The 18,047-nt window shown below is 30.8% G+C and overlaps 1 protein-coding gene and 1 non-coding gene across 2 annotated transcripts in view; one reads left to right on the top strand and one right to left on the bottom strand.

Moving 5' to 3' along the window:
* Smp_145480 (hypothetical protein) overlaps nt 1–2,805 on the top strand; it is a gene marked incomplete at both ends in the record, with an annotated part of 4,198 nt that extends 1,393 nt beyond the window's left edge. Inside the window, one exon of the mRNA XM_018796874.1 lies at nt 2,629–2,805. Within this exon, the coding sequence (XP_018651972.1) occupies nt 2,629–2,805 (177 nt within the window). The remainder of the gene's footprint in view (nt 1–2,628) is intronic.
* An 8,481-nt stretch (nt 2,806–11,286) lies between these two features.
* Smp_tRNA_00159_Pseudo_TTA.1.1 lies at nt 11,287–11,353 on the bottom strand. Its single transcript has one exon. It is a non-coding gene (tRNA).
* Between the last annotated feature and the right edge of the window lie 6,694 nt (nt 11,354–18,047).

The following is an 18,047-nucleotide window of genomic DNA, read 5'->3' as shown; positions in this document are numbered from 1 at the left end:
TTCGGCTTTATTATGATCTGTACACTCTCCCATGACATTTGTTCTTATCATTAATTACACGTTCATCTTTCTTATTTTACTTAGTATTCTTACTGATAATTAATGTATTATTAGAATGGGGATTTGTGGAGATTGTAGTAACTTTAATAGTTGAATTCATGAGTCGATCACCAATGAAAGCCCGAAACCACTGGACGGCTGTTTCGTTCTAGTATGGGACTCCTCAGCAGTGCACACCCACGACCCTGTATGTTGAACTCGAACCCAAGACCTTCGGTCTCGCGTGCGAACTTTTAACCTCTAGACCAGTGAACCAGTATCCGACGATGTTAATGTTTTCTTCAATTGATCCATGATCTTGCGCAACCATTCATCCATTGTCTGAGGTACATACTTGTCTCTACTCGACACGGACTGGACTCGATTGATCGTGCAAAGTAATTTGAAGGACGATTTCAGTGTTGATTAGATGCTACTGTATTGAATCGCTGATTGTCTTGTATCCTTCTTTTAAAAGCCACGCGGAGTAGCTTTTTTAACATGCAATCTTAATTTATTGATTAGAGCTCACCCTTTATGTATGAACTTTTCTTAACAGTGTGAAGGACGTTATTTTGTTTTGTCAGTAATTTATAATAATTAGAATTCCATAGACGTGAAATTTATGGTATTACCTGGAAGAGAATGAATCACTACATCAATTTAATTGTTTATGTATATTAGTCTCTATCTATTTATCTATCTCTCCTTACTAGATATATTATCCGTAAAATCTGGAGGTACTTACAATTAGCAGTAGATTATGATTATGATTGTTACTAAGTGGTATATATATATTTGAAAATTACATTATGATTCTTTAGTAGAAGTCTATACGTTAATTATATTTCAGTATTTCATAAAAAAAGTTCATTACTTATATAAGAACTTTCGTCTAAATCATAACGAATAGTTTCACAGTACTTGGGCGCCTAGTTGATGTAAGACATTAAATAGGAATAATATATTTGTAAAATCTCAGCGAATGAACTTGAATTATATCCTTGAAAAATCTTGGACCAGATTGCCAGGTGAAACGTTGGATTTACTTCAAATTCATTCGCTAAGATTTTACAAATATATTATTCCTTTTTTAATGTCATAGTTCATAACTATTGTTAAACTGTACACGAATAGAAAATGAAGTGACCTATATAAAATCTCATATTTCCTGTACATTCTCTTTGACATAATAAGCTGGATCACACATCTTCAACGCTGTTCTATTATTATTATCTTATATCAATTCATGAGAAATCAATCAGTCGAATAAGAAACATTTAGATCATACTTTCATTAAATTCATTACCCTTGGAGACATTCTAAAAATTAAAAAAACAAAAAAATCCTTGTAAACTGAATAATTATCTTTACTTGGTATTGTTTGTTTGGATCTTCCCATTGATGTTTTTAGGACTGCAACTGGGTTCGAGTCCCAGAGTGAACATCAACACTGAGATGTAGGTACATCCGGCTGACGAGTCCTAAATAGGACGAAATGCGCGTCAAACTGGATTCCACTGCTAGCCACTATCCATCTTTGCTTACCATGAATAATTATCATTGAACTTTCACATTGAATTATATTTTTGAAATAGTAAAACAAACGTGATTATGTCATCGATACAAAAATAGGTTACTTCTAAAAAAAACCTGTAATATGAATGAGAACATTTTAATGCTTATCATTATATAAAATTGTAGATAATGTCAGTTAGTAATAAAATTTTTTTCTTTTTTCATACATGTGAAATCTTAATTGAGCATACTTATATTGAATTTAATATCTATGATATAATGATGACGATGATGATGCTGAAGAGATTTGATTGTTGACTTGATGGATAGCTTAATTTAGTTAATTATATATTATGTGTATGATTCTATTACATTTATTCTATTCATTGATGTATATTCTGTTTATACTGTACATTGATAATCTTCTTAAATGTATTATCTACGGCATTAATACTAATCAGTTACCGTACAGTGAACAGTATCACATTGTATGATATTGAAATAGTGAAGCAATTCTAACGATGAAACGTGTAATTTACACCATCAAACTGAATGATTTATTATTCTGATGTACTCTATATAATGTGAGATGATAAAAAGTTATCTAGAAAATACGTTAGACTCAGGTTCTATGATGGTTAACACTGTTGGTTACAGATATTGTTCATCAAAATCTTATGTTTAATAGTTTCCTTTAGATTCTGTACAATTATTGCGTTAATCATGATACAGAAGGTTTAACTACCAATAGCTATTACTATCTATTGCTAAACAATTATATTGTTTTCTTATCCAGTCTGATATGGAATTATAACTATAATATAAATATCATTATTTTTAATTAGTAGTATTGACTACTGATAAACTATTCCGAACTATTAATATGTCCTTTAAAACTAGTCTATCAAGGTATAGTAACCAATTTCATGTTGTGTTTTGGATCTGTGACACTGAATGACTTTTATTAACCAGACATATTTAGCCAAATTGTTTGACATTGATATCCACACTATTTAATAATGGGTGGGTGTTTCAAAATTTAACCCCAGCCTGCTTCCAATTTAATATCAGGAATGGGGAGTTGTGCAGGTCAGTCAATCTGAGGATATTTCAAATCACAAACTTATTTTAGACAGACAAAAGACAGCCTCATCTACAACACGATTGAAATCTACTACATATTATCAATCAACAATTTGCAAAGGAAATGGATCTGAATTAAGCAAAATTGTTCATGAATTAAAGTAAAAACTAAAAACTTTCTCGTTAATCCATTTTTTACTTTATGCTTAGATAATAATTAAATGTTGTAACCTACCAAAACGTGTTGACAAGTAAAATTCTACTATTATAAGCATTTCATTTAAAAGTTAGTAAATACTAAGTACAACTTATTTGACTAAGTATATTCTTAATATAATTGAATTGACAATCCATACTATGATATTATTGACAGCAAGGTATTCTGAATTATAATTTTTGACATTAAGAATACCTCAAATTAAAACATAATCTTCATGTTGCCAGTTTGTTTCATAAACCTGAAAAAGTAAAGGTGGACAGTATATCGGTTAAGTGCTCTGGTGCGAGACTGTTAGGTCCTGGGTTCGAGTCTCGCGAGGAGGAATCGTGGATGGGCACTGCTGAGGAGTCCCATAATAGGACGGAACGGCTGTCCAGTGCTTCCAGGTTTTCCACGGTGGTCTAGCTTCAATCGACTCATGATTTCAATTATGAAAATACTAAATTCTACACAAAACCCCTTCTGATCTGTAAAATTCACTATGATCAAATACCACGTGTTCATGATTACTTAATTAGGATTTATAAAAATCCTATTCTGGTTTATTAGTTTACTTATTATATGTAATTAATGTTCAATAACCTATATTGATTGGTCAACACTCCTCGTTCAGATTTAGACTTGACAGGTTTAGACAACATTGACACCAAGAACGCTATTCTCTTTTGGCGAGTATAAACCTGAAAATTTTTTACGGGTTCGCGCAAAAAAGTAAAGCATGGTGAAGTTACTTATTTGGTTATCAAGAGGATATAAGAGGTAAGATACCAAGAAATTGAACTGGTGGTTCATTGTGAACCTTCAACTAGTTAAGCATAGTAACTTGGGCTAATATATATCTGTACCAAGTTCTACGTTGATTATAACTGACTTAACAAGTTCATCATAACTAACAAGGTCATCATTAACTGTTGAATACTTATTAAACTATTTATTTTGTAAAATTATTTATGAATATCAATGCATTTAAAATGTAATATTTATCTTGATAAACATTACTGATTAGTTTACAGTGATTTTATGGAAAGTTTGTACTAGATCAATTCTTTAAGTTTATTTCAGGTTATGGGCTATCTTCGAACTTATAAATCATAATATTTCTACACTTTCTTAACATTGAAAGTTATCAGTTGTTAAATATTGAAACGATAAAACACGGTTATAGTTTTTATGTAACTAGTGCTTATGTGTTGTGTGCTACTGATGTCGATAGATATAAGTAGTATGTATCATCAAACGAAAGTGAAATGCCGGATGGCAGAAGGTTAAGAAAATCGCTTAAAAAGAGAACGAGAACAGGGAATGATTGGTGTAGAAATGAAGGAACAATGAAGTCGTAGACGATAGACTGATATTTTGCGAATGAAGTATTTACCGTATGATTTTCACATTTACTAAGACATTCGGTAACTTGGTGTAAACCACTACTTCAAGGAATAGATAGCCAAATTAAATTGACCCAAGTTTAAATAGTGTAAAGTTTGATCGAGTCTCTCCTGTACTCTTTGCGAAGCAAAATTTAATTAAAATATAATATTGAAATTGCAAATTTTTATATTACTGAAATAATTCACACCATAAATTTTGTATATAAATTAAAATAAGAAATAACTCTGCTGATATGACAAAATGACAATGCTTCCTTTTCTGATGAAACATTGTCATTTAAGAAGAATTCATTTATTTAATTTTTATTAGTATGCGGGTTTGTTAGTTGATCAATCCAATTGCTCTCTTCCTTGTATGTTACATGTCATTTCCTTAGGTCATAATAATATTTGTCACATGTTTATGAGGTCATTTAAGTATTTTCTTGTTTCAATGATTGTTTTGAAAGCAATAAATTTTTAAGATCACGTTTTTACTTCATAAACTACGTTAGCTTTAATAAGACTAACCGAGGACGAGACTAGTCATACTATATAGTAATCACTTCTCATTCAATAAGTAACATACATCATCACTTGTTCTCCAGCTGATATCAACTGATGATGAAAACTGGTTCGTAGCTGAATGAAATTTTATAACATAGAATAAATAATAATTCTTAATTTATTACTAATGAGCTTTCAAAGAGATCAACCGAGGTTTAAGTGATATGCTGTAATCTGATGAATTAATCAAGTCAGAAGTGTAACAACTGACTGTCAGCAATATTGTATAATGATAATGATATCATGAATTGAATAAGGTTTAAACGAAGCAAATCACTTCAGTCGCATTAAATTTATTATGTTTTACATAATCTTCTTATGGTATAGTCTATTAATATCACGGCAATTACTGAAAATGCATATTGTTATTTCGGTTCACAGAAACATACTTTGATCAGTGAATGATCCATATTGGTTATTTAAATACTAAAGTTTCTATCCGTAGAGAATGAAACATTACATAGAATTGCATGCTATGGAAAAATAGCTAACGATTGATTGTTATAATCAGTAATGAATTTTATTCAATAGTACTTTCATGAATGAATAGTCGATTTTTTCATCTAAATTGGTACTGTATTTAAAAATCTGCATAATGTATAAAACATTGTTCACGAATTGACTTGACTCGTATTTGTTAGTGTATGGAATACGAGAATTAGGTCATCTGAGAAGTTTAAATCACGAAGCTTCATCCAATGTGTACTCCACTGTATTCCATACTTTTCCTGAGATTTGGAGTTCTTCACAATCCAATCAAAAACCAGAAGAAAGAGGAAAGGTCCTCGTATATATATATATATATATATATATATATATATATATATGTCAAACAGCACGAAGTATAGTTTCGAAATTCCAAAATAACTACCTTCAAACACCTTATTTAATTGTATATATCAGGCTTTGTACCACAGTAACTGTGTTTTATGTGAAGCTAAAATAAAAGATTAGTAAAATAGAATTACATTTAAGTATCATACATTATTTAGTATAATGAGTCAATCAACTAACTGTTATGTTTCTCTAAGTATACTTGGAATGACGTTGTTGAAGATCCATTTAGTGTTATCAATGGAGAGTTCACTTTACATATTATACCTTCAGTAAAATAAGTAACTGAAATCAATGTCTAGTAATCAGTTATATATTTCATTTCTTAATTAAAGAAACATTGAATTAATAAGTCGATTATTAGTTATTCATATTCTACTATAAATCAGGTTTCATTTAGTATTCATCCTTACTTTTTCTATGCAAATCAAAATCCAGAGGAGTTTATGGAGGTTGTTTTATTTGAAGAAAACTTAGATAATGAAACGCAGTTAGCTAACACAACTATTAAAATTCATGGATCACTGGAGGTCGAGGTCATCATTAGTTCACACTGATGACTCCGCCAATTACTGAAATCATCACTTTCATGTCTCACGGTGAACGGGTTATATTTAGACCATTGACTTGGTATTCATTGATTTCTGTTTCTAAACTCTGTCATTTTATGATATGTATGAATATGTATGAATATCAAATATCCTCACAGGTGAATAATTTTTCGCTAAGGTGAGACAATAATCTATGGATGACCTTTGAGCGATTTTGAAGTGACTGTGAGAGTGTCCACCTAATAACTAGGACCAAATAAGGGTTATAAACCAGTATAAGGAAATAGAATAATGATTTGCAGTTGTTGATTTAGTTTAGCAATTAGATTTAGGGTTTTCATCACGAACTGACATCAGCTATAATACTAAAACTCTATTTAACCAAATAGATGAATAAATTTCGCGTCAAAATCCAAGACCTGTTATCATATACCTGATTGATTCGTCCATAAATTATAGTCTCGCCTTTTTTACTCCGGCATAGTTGAAAATAAACAACTTCTACATACTTCCTATCCTAACTTTAATCATCTGATCATTATTTCTTGCACATGAAGTGAATACTTCAAGTTTCAGTGAAATTTTATTATTAGAGTAATTTTATCATGTAAATGATATCTGAATCATATCGCAAACTGGCTGACTTCTATGGTTATGATAATCATACTAATACCACTTCAAAATGATCATCAAATATGAAGTGAGACTTTAATTACCCATTGTATAATATTGTATTATTAAAGAGATGATTTCATCCATTCATTTATGTTTACTTCAACTGATATTTGTTATTAATAACTGTCAATAAGAATTAAACATTTGTTCATTAACTCACTTCTTTTCTATATCTCGCTTTTGTCCCATAACCTTGGAATCCTATTAATTAAAATAGAAGTCGCAATATTAATAATACTAGTAATAATAATAATAGTAATAGTAATAATAATAGTAATAATACTACTACTCATAATAATAGTGATCATCTTGAGTCATATAAAACTTGTTGTATAACAAGGAAGGTAATCATAATAAATTAAAAGTTAATCCTTTATTGATAATCATAAATTACAAAAATCTTTCTTTTCTTTTTTTGATTGTTTATTTTATTACTAAAACAAGTATAGAGGTGATCATTTATGGATATGTGAAGGAATTAGATTACGTTGATTGTATATATGTAAACTTGGTTGAATCTGATGAAATTAACGAAAAACTTGAAATGTACTTGTAAACTTAATATTAAAAAAAAGAAAAAAATTGAAGTGATACTCAAAATTTTAAAAGTTTATGTTGATATTATTATAGGGAACATATTACTAAAAAAATTTCTCTGAAATTAAAGATTAAATTATCATGATATGGCTGATTGACAAACTGTGAATATTGTGGGACTCCTCAGTAGTGCGCATCCACGATCCTGCCTCGCGAGATTCCAACTCAGCACCTATCAATCTCGCGCGCGAGCACTTAACCAAAAGACCACTGAGACGGCATCCAACGGTGTTAAACTTTATTTCACAGACTTGACTAATCAATACATAACATTGATATACTGACATTGGTATGAATAATAATATTGTTCAACTGAATATTCGCTAATGATGAGAATACGTATATTATTTCGGACCATAAACAGATCCAATTATTTTAAAATAAACTTGATCAATTGAGACTTACGGTTCTTTAGTTTGGTTTAAAGAAAGACTGTGCGTGAATCCCAAAGCTAAGTATAACGCCACTTTGAGTAATAAATTTTATTTGTGCTTATAGTTTTCAAACTACAGGTGACAGTCAATTACCTACAATAAAATGCATAAAGTAGGATTCATGTTTGTGGTGATAAAAAGGTTAAACTCCGAGGATTCAAGGCATTGAGTTGCAGCCTCTGGGCATATCCTCACCTATTAGACACCTCTTGATTTTCAGCACTTGTTTTTACACATTACCTACAAACGATAGATAGGTAGATACACCTTGCTGATGTGTCAAAACTGAACTTGAATCCACTATTGCTTATCGACAAGCTCTAAACACTTAACATTTCAATATGGTATACTAGGTGTTTCGATACTCATACCATTGGTCACATTGCCATATGGTCGATGGAATTCCATCAGTACTAAAGGACAAAACAAGTATTGCATTGGTCATCCATCAGTGATCGATCAATGCAAGGTATCTCAGCCCTACAGAAGGTCAGAAACTGCCATAATATCTCAGTGCTGATGTCTCCAATCCGTAGCTGAGTGATGCGGGTTCATATCAACTAGGCATAGTCAGTTTCCTCAAGATTATGGGCACAGTTTGGTAATAAGTACCAAATAATACAAAACTATTGTCCAGAATTTACTATCTACTTTCTCTGACCATTTAACACGAAAGAATGTAAACCGAACTTTAACAATTTTCGATTACAACATGATTAGGAAATGTTTTTAATGTGTATTTAACGATAGACAAACATACATTTTGAAATATTTACACACTTTTATAGACATAAATACATATATGTGTATATAAAGTTGTAAGTATAGGCATATAAATGAGACAGAAATAGGCCAGATGTTGTAAGATTTTAGACTTTTAGTTACTATGTGAAGAGAACAATGAAAAAAAATTGATGATAAATTTTGTTTTGTTTCTTTTCTTCAGAGGCTGACTCTACTATACTACACAAAATAGTTGTACTCATTTTTTTTGTGGGGGGGGGTGTTGGTGTATGTGTACACACACATAAATGTTGTTACTCACAAAATTTTTGTTTCTCTCTATCCTTTAATAATAAAAAAATTACATCTCACAAATTTATTTTTTATTCAGTCCCATGAAGAACAAATTGTTGGCATTCATGATGAGTTTGTTGTTTTTTTTTTCGTATGATGTCGCTATCCACAGGTGTGCTACACGTGTGTAACCATGTATGTATTAATCTTTTTCAAATCAAAGAAAATACTCGTTTATACTCACTATAAATCTTAGTGGTATGTATGTAGTTAAGTATATTTTATGATAGAGTGATAATATTTGGTTATCACTAATAAATAAAATGTACTAAAGTTGTCTATAATACATTCGAATGAATATTTGAAATGTCCAATTCATTCATAAATTGTAATATGATTAATTTAATTTAGAATAGTTTAGATTTGAAGTTATAAAAGAGAATAGGTTCAAACCCTGAAATGAATATCATATATTAAAGGTGAGTATTTCTATACTCAAATAGGATGGAATGTACATTTTGAATTCCATTGTTAGATATATTGTATATATTTCTATATACAGTAATTAACATCATAATAATTCATATAATTAGTTTCTTATTTTGACCATAATTTTAAAGATTATTACCATTAAGTAATGATAACAACTGAGAAATCATCGACAAAATAGAAATCAATAGATAAATCTATTTCTTCTTAGTGTTATTTTGTGTTGGGTTCCTCAGTGTATAATGTTAAATAGTCTTCAAATAATTAGTATTCAGCTTATATTAGTTTATAATGGAAATTGACACGGATTTCCCACAAAGTAACCTAATAATATAATAATAACATACAATTTATAATCCGAAAAACTGAAAAGTGTTGGTTATATAAACTTGAGTAATCAATGAAGATACCAATACTTATGAGAGATGATATTCAAACAAGTAATATTAGGTGATTAGAGGTAGTCAATAAGAAAACCTGAGTTCAGGTCTTGTGCTGTCTCCTATTCATCAACAAGCTAAATATATGTAAGTCTTGAGGTAAATAACTTCCCCTTGTATATTTTAATTCACATTAACCAGCTTTATGATCTAAACCGTTACTACCAAATTATTCGAATTATCATAGTTGAAGTTAGACATTAACACCGTTGGATGCCGGCTCAGTGATCTATCGGTTAAGGACTCTGGCTCGAGACTGGTAGGTCCTGGGTTCGAATCTTGCGAGTGCGGGATCGTGGACGCGCACTGCTGAAGAGTCCCATAATAGAACGAAACGGCCGTCCAGTGCTTCCAGGTTTTCCATGGTGGTTTAGCTTCAATTGACTCACGCTTTCAACTATGAAAATACTAAATCTCCACAAAACCCCTTCTGATAGTTATTTGAATTATGACAAATAATGTTTTTTAAACGGACTTATCAGCTTCATAGAGTTTCAGGGAAGAAGATTTGTAAGAACTACAAATCCAAATTGTAAGTGATTGATTATTAGTATATTTCAATAATATTTCAAAATTTTTAGTACAAAGTTTTAATTTTGAGGCATTATTCATTTCAAGAATAAAAAACAGATACCTTCAAATGAAATGCAGGTTCATCCAGCTGATGAGTCCCAAATATGACGAAATGCTCATCCTGGATTCCACTGCTAGCCACTATTCATCTTTGCTTATAAGGCTTGTGACTTCAGACAATATCGAGGCAGTCCTCAGAGGATGCATATATGGCAACAAGAGGCTGATCAATTGCAAACCTAAGTAACAATCGGAAGATACAAGTAAACAACACTAAGTGAATTTTGACTTCAAATGATTTGTTTAAGAATTTCATAATATATCATGAATTAGCTAATATTAAACTTCATTTTAACTGTTGATTGGTAGAATTTGAATAATTTTGTGCAAATATTGTAAAGAAGGAATTGATATTTTAGGAATAAATAGTCTATTTCTTTTGTCCAAATAGAAAATAAAATGTGTTCAATAATTAATTAAACTATTTATTTCTATAGGGGGTTTGTAGAAATTGCTGAGTTTTTATACTTTATATCACGAACTGATCGTATTTTATTTAACCATTGAAAACCAAGAAACATCCGGTAGCTCTATTATCCTGGTATAGAACTCCATTGGAGGTCGAACTTAGGACCTGAATGTCAAGCACTCACTGAGAAACTTTGATGGGATCAAAAATTCCCACATTCTAAGGAGTAAAATACTGGAAGAGAACATTTATTCAATCCTTCCTGATTTCTAATGACTGTTTAACTAATATCACTCTATGATATATAAACGATGAATAAGCAAAGATGAATAGTGGCTAGCAGTGGAATCCAGGACGCGCGTTTCGTCCTATTTGGGACTCGTTAGCTGGATGTACCTGCGTCTGTGTTGATGTTCACTCTGGGACTCGAACCCAGTACCTTTCGATTTAAACGCCATCGCGTTATCCACTCAGCTACTGAGTCCTGATAGACACTTGCTTGTGCAATGGGGTGAAGTTTAAATTCACTTAGTATTGTTTGTTTTAATCTTCGCATTGATGTTTAGGACTGCAAATTAGAGACTGACCAGTTGCAGTCCTAAACATCAATGGGAAGATTCAAACAGACAATACTAATTGAATTTAAATTATGAATAGTTCAACAATCTTTACAAAATTCCTATGGTAATAATCCAAAATAGACAATAAACAAATTCAGTAGATCACTATTATACTATTTTGATCAACATCTATTTCTACCTATTTAAATTCAAATCAAAGCTAATCATTATTCTAACTTTAATATACTTTAACTGAGATTATTTGTTTTTTAAACGATAGTTTAATTTAAGAAGATGAAGGTTATTACTCTATCGAAATTTATCAAATGGACTAAATTTTCATTTTTTTCATTGGAATTTCTTTCATAGGAATATAAAACATTTTCAAGAACTATCAACATTTCTTATAATTGAAGAACCAGACAGAATTCCTTTTGATAGAATCATACAGAAATAAACATGGAACTATTACTAATTAATCTATTGTGTCAATTAATCATAGTAATATAGTATATAATGATTTAGTTTAAGATTTTCTAATTAATTTTAAATGTGGGTTTGTGTTTGATTAAGCTCTTTAACAATTATGGATTGTTTGAAGTTAGACATTCACATCCGTTTGATGCTGGCCCGGTGGTTTAGAGGTTAGGCGTTCTCGCGCCAGATCGAAGGTTCTGGATTCGAATCCCCCTGGTAGGGTGGTGGATGAGCACTGATGAGGAACCCTAGACTAGGACGAAACGGCCGTCCAGTGATTCCAGGTTTTCCATGATGATCTAGCTTCAATCGAATCATGATTTCAACCATAAAATAAAACATAAGTTTCACACAAAATAAAGCGAATTTATATAATCCAGCTGTAGACCAGAATAATTTCACATAAAGCTAATTATAATGATGTAGAATTCCAATATTTTGGTGCTGACTAACGAAGATGCAAATTACTGAACAGGAAACCGTAATACACAAGTTGTTCTCAAATCAAAAGATAGTGAAATCTAATTCAACATTGTATGTAATATATGGTTGAACAACTAGTGAAAAATCTTTAAAAATATTAGAAATATTTCAAAACATTACAAAACATCATCACTGTATTTGTTTAGTGTTCACACCCTTACTTGCATCATCAGGGGAAAGGATTAAAATACTAATTCGAAGAATTGGAATAAAAAATTTACTGTTTAATGTTGAATTATGTGCCGATTTGTTTTGTAACAGTAACAGTAATAGTAACAGTTTATTGAGGATAAAATACTTCATTCATTCTCTGCAGCAACAAAAGTGGTAACCTTAGAATTATAGAAAAGCCAAAGGTAACTTTTATTAGGAAGTCATGATCGTGGCAGTAACTAACAGATGGATTTGAATGAACGTTTCCAAACTTACTGAAACTGATTATGTATACTGAATCAGGTAGTTTTTGTTATTATGCTCATCTTACAAGAGCTGAAGTTCAGATCCCATGTGGATTTGTAGGCATAGATTGTTAATAGGTTCCATTCTGAAACGAAATACATACCCATCACTAGATGGCATCTTAGTGATTCTATCTCTAAAGGAAAATACTACTATACTACTAAAAGGATTAAAAAAATTATGGTATTAAGTTGATTTTTCTCCAGAAGCAAATGTTAATAGCAACAAATAACCATTTTGACTTATTGGTAGAGAACAGGAATAATATCAACATAAATAGATGAAATATGACTAATAGTGCAGTCTACAATGGGCATTTTGTCCAATTGACGATTTATTGGCTAAATGTTTCTGGATCCAAATGTTGAAATTTGCATCGAAAATCAAACCTAATACCTTTCACTTTAAACCCCAAACCCCTCATACACTCAGTCATTGAATCCAAACAGCCATTATCTTATGATTTGAATTATCCTAGTGTGATCATTGACACTAAAACACAGATGCATACAGCTGACATACCGTAAATAGGATGAAACGTACGTCCTGACTTCAACTACTAACCATTATCAAAATTTGCTTAAAAATTCTTGTAACTTAATGGAACTTTTCAGGTAATCTTCACAGAATGCGCATATGTCAAGTAAGGGTGATCAAAATTCAGTTAATAATAATAACGACCAGCTTATTCAACACATCACAAATCATATTAATATACAATTAAGTTGCAAGATTATTTGAAATACATAGGGATAAACATTTGAAAATATCAGTCTGATTGACCTCTATATATTTAAAATGTTCAGTAACACACTTAATTCACTGATATAAATAATTTGTTTTTAGAATTGATTTATATTACATGAAGGGAAGTCTCTGTTTAACATCTAAAATACAGTAAAAATAGTGGGAATTTTACTGTGATCACAAACCAATCCAAGCTAGACAGAAATCGAAAACCTGGATGCATTCGTTGTCAGTTTCGTCCTAATGTGAGACTCTTCGACAGTGAAGATGTACGACCTCACAGCCGGGAATCGAAGCTAGGATACCCGGATTTGTGGGGGCACGCGGTGTCATAGACACAAATACTAGGATGAAACGGCCTCCGAGTGCTTCCATGATTGCAAAGGTTTTCTAACTTGGATCGGTTCATGATCTTGAAAAATCTTGACAATTTTCACAATCCCATACTTATAGTAATTGGAACATTGAGCTTATCATTGTTTATTTTATTCCCTACTGATCATTTTTAGTTTTAGCAACAAAAAAATCGATAATAATAACTTTTTCAATCTTTAAATAGGAAAATGGACTCATTAATTATTAATCTTTGTGTTTTCAAAGACAATTCAACATCGTGATTGAACATGTATGTACTTAGAAAAAAACAATCTTTGAAATGAATAATTTTGTTGCAAAAAAATTCCCATAGATGTATAGGTTATATGTATTTGAATTTTATTTCTGTTTATTTGCTAGTCCACTTGCTTGTTTGTCTTTTTTGTACTATTTTGTTTAGTAGCTAAGCTTCTCATAGTATATCTTAATCTATTTACAATGTTTTTAAATTCTGTCCTCCCTCTCCTACTGACCTTAGTTTGTTCTAAGCATTTTGTTCGATGTTTTATTCTGTCAAATTAAAACAACAACAATAAATTAAATGAACCTATCCCAAGTAGTAATATCGGTAGTAGCTATAGTATTATTACAGTTGATGCTTTATACAAATGTGGGAATGATGAAGTGTAGACGTGTATCTTTTTGTGTGTAAGAGAATGATAAGCTATATGTATATTTTACTATTTTTTTTATTTCTCATCCCCCTTCCAATATGTCCACTATGTTACAAATTATCTTATTGTATCACCATGACATCTGAATCATTATTATTTTCATTTTGTTTGTTTTTTTCCTTCAGTGAACAGGTTAAAACGTGCTAATGATACTAACCTTTTATCTATCCACACGCACATACTAATGATTTAGGCGAAAAAAATTTGTCAAAAATGAATTGAGAAGACAGTGAGAAAAAAAACATGATAATTTTCTTATCCCAACTGAGGACTATGAGCATAGTAATATAGAATGTGACATGATAAAATATGAAAACAATCATATATATCCATTTATGTAAACTTCATAAGTTGTAATGAATCATTTTTGTTACTGACATTTTGGTGAAATATGAAATTTTATTATTATTTATAATATTTATGATATTAGGAGTTCTATTTGAATTGGTCATTACTTTTCTATTGAAAAGAAATATTTTATGATGAATATATGATATAGTTGGGGTGGAAACCTGGAGAACTACGAAGGTCATCATCCAGAAGATACAAGTGTTTATTAACAGTTGTCTACGCAAGATACTTCAGATCCGTTGGCCAGACACTATCAGCCATAATCTACTGTGGGAGACAACAAACCAGATTCCAGTGGAGGAAGAAATCAGGAAGAAACGCTGGAAGTGAGTAGGACACATGGAGGAAATCATTCAAACTGCGTCACAAGGCAAGCCCTCACATAGAATCCTGAAGGCCATAGAAGAAGAGGAAGACCCAAGAAAACATTACGCCAAGAAATGGAGATAAACATGAGAAGAATGAACAAAAGTTGGATAGAACTAGAAAGGAAGGTCGAAGATAGAGTGGGTTGGAGAATGTTGGTCGGCGGCCTATGCCCCATTGGGGGTAACAGTAGTAAGTAAGTAAGTAAGTAAGTAATAGAATATAAAAACAAGACAGAATACTTAGTTGGAACTAACTTCATTGTAGTACGGAGTCTGTTAGTCAATATGGTATCATTCTTTGGAGTCATATAGAAATATATCTTTATCTTAGTAAATATACTTTCTTGCTGAAATTCAGTCGGACTATGCTCCATTGGGGTAACAGGTGTAAGTAAGTAAGTATATGATATAGTGCATATTTATAAAAAACATTTATGTAAGATAGAAACTAGAAGTTATAATTTCCATTACACTTTGAATTTAATTAATGAATTGCTTGAAAAAGAAAAAGGTGTTTTTGATATTGTTACTTTTAAAGATTATTTTGATGTTTCATAATCGGATCAAGATTAAAAACATCAGAACATTATTACAATGCTTCTTGATCTTTTAGGATTAAATAAGTATATGTATTATTCACTTAGTATTGTTTGTTTGAATATTCCCATTAATGTTTAGGACTGCAACTGGTCAGTCTCTAATTGGCATATGTGCATACTGTGTGTATTGCCTCGATATAACCTAAATTCACAAGCATGGTAAGCAAAGATGGATAGTGGCTAGTAGTGGAATCCAGTTTGACGCGCGTTTCGTCCTATTTGGGACTCGTCAGCTGGATATACCTGCGTCTCAGTGTTGATGTTCACTCTGGGACTCAAACCCAGTACCTTTCGCTTCAAACGCCATTGTACTATAATTGATGTTTATTTTAAATATTCAGTATGACAAGAAGTGTTTTCGTTAGTATTATTAGTAACGATTCTTGTAAATTATTAGAAATTAAATGATAATTGAAAAGTGTTAGGATATCTGAAGTCTGTTTATCTTTATCAGGTAAACATAACCTTCTGAGTAATTCATACATCTAATTTAATAAATATTAAAACTAGAATACATAGATTTCAAGATAAAATCTACAAATTCTTTATGATGTGACCGGTTTTTTTTAAGTTAGAAATGCTACATTTTACTTATTGTATCTATCTAATACCCATTGTTATATGATCATAATACTGAAGATGTGGCGCTAATTGATAGACTGAAATGAATAGTTTTTTTCTATCTTTTAAATAAGTATCAAGGATTTGTGTGAATTGTAGTATTTTTATAGTTGAAATTACAAGCTTGTCTTATCTGAAACACCACTGAAAACCTAGAAGCACTGAACAACCGTTTCACTGTAGTATGAGGTTCCTCAGAAGTATGTATCTACAACCTTGTAAACGGGAGCCAAACCTAGGGTTTTCGGTCTTGCGCACAGACGCTTAATCTTTAGACTACTAAGTTGCCCAATATAGGTATAAATGTATAATTCCAGTTAATTCAAGAGACTGAGCAACCTTTTATCCATTGTCTGGGGTGGATTACTGTCTCATACTCGACACAGTTTGAACTTATTTGATCACAGATTTTCACTAAAAACCCAGGGGACATATTGAAGTTATTCACTAGTGATCACATGGTTAGTAATAGTATCGAGGATACTTCAATATCTACAAGTCCTCGATAATAATCATGTAATCACTAGTGAATAACTTTAATATGTCTCCCGAAGTTCTGGTGGGAATCCGTGACCAATGGAGTTCAATCCCTGTCAACTGTATGTTAGTTATCTTTTGAATGTCGAAATGGACTTAGAAAAAAGTTATTTTTATGGTCTAGTAAAATTATAATCATCATTATTATTACTGATGCTTTGTAAATATATGAAAATATGTACACTTGATTATCAACTGTCGATTGTTATGTTATTCTTTATGCTAGTACTGTCAACAGTACAAACAGGAATAAGAAAAAGCACGAGAACTATATATATATATATATATATATATATATATATATATATCATTAGGTCAATGTGCATGTATATGTTTACTAACTATAGAATATGGGTCATCATTTACTGCACTGATAATTATTTACACAAATTCCTTGTCCCTTCAATACATATTTTGGATTTTAGTCTCTAAGATTATTTATTTGTTTATTTATTTATATCTGTATACTATTTGTAAATAGGCATCCATAGTCACATACGTAAGATAATGATTATGATGATGTCTATTATAGTTGATATTATTTATAAACAGGTTCACACTGGTTTCTTTTTTTTTTTTACACATACAGTATATTTTTATTAGTATGGTTATGATATAGTGTTTCTATTACTACTGGGACTTGAAAGGACAAGTTTTTTTTCTGAATAATACAATTTTTTTCTCTACTTCATTTCAATTGCTGTGTCCCTTAATTTTAATAATCATAATAATAACTGACTAGTTATTGTTCCATATAAGGACTACTACTACTACCACTACTCTGTTTACACTCAATCGGAGTTTATTTTATATCCATTGTTATTTCTCTCTTCATACTTATATTGAGCTTGGTTATTTATGTTGATTTGATAAATAAAAAGTGAACAGATAAATACTTGGATAGAACAAGTTCATCTTTTAAA

The sequence above is a fragment of the Schistosoma mansoni genome, chromosome 4 (assembly GCF_000237925.1).
Source record: "Schistosoma mansoni strain Puerto Rico chromosome 4, complete genome".
Taxonomy (NCBI): domain Eukaryota; kingdom Metazoa; phylum Platyhelminthes; class Trematoda; order Strigeidida; family Schistosomatidae; genus Schistosoma; species Schistosoma mansoni.
This window is presented reverse-complemented; position numbering and strand designations above follow the sequence as displayed.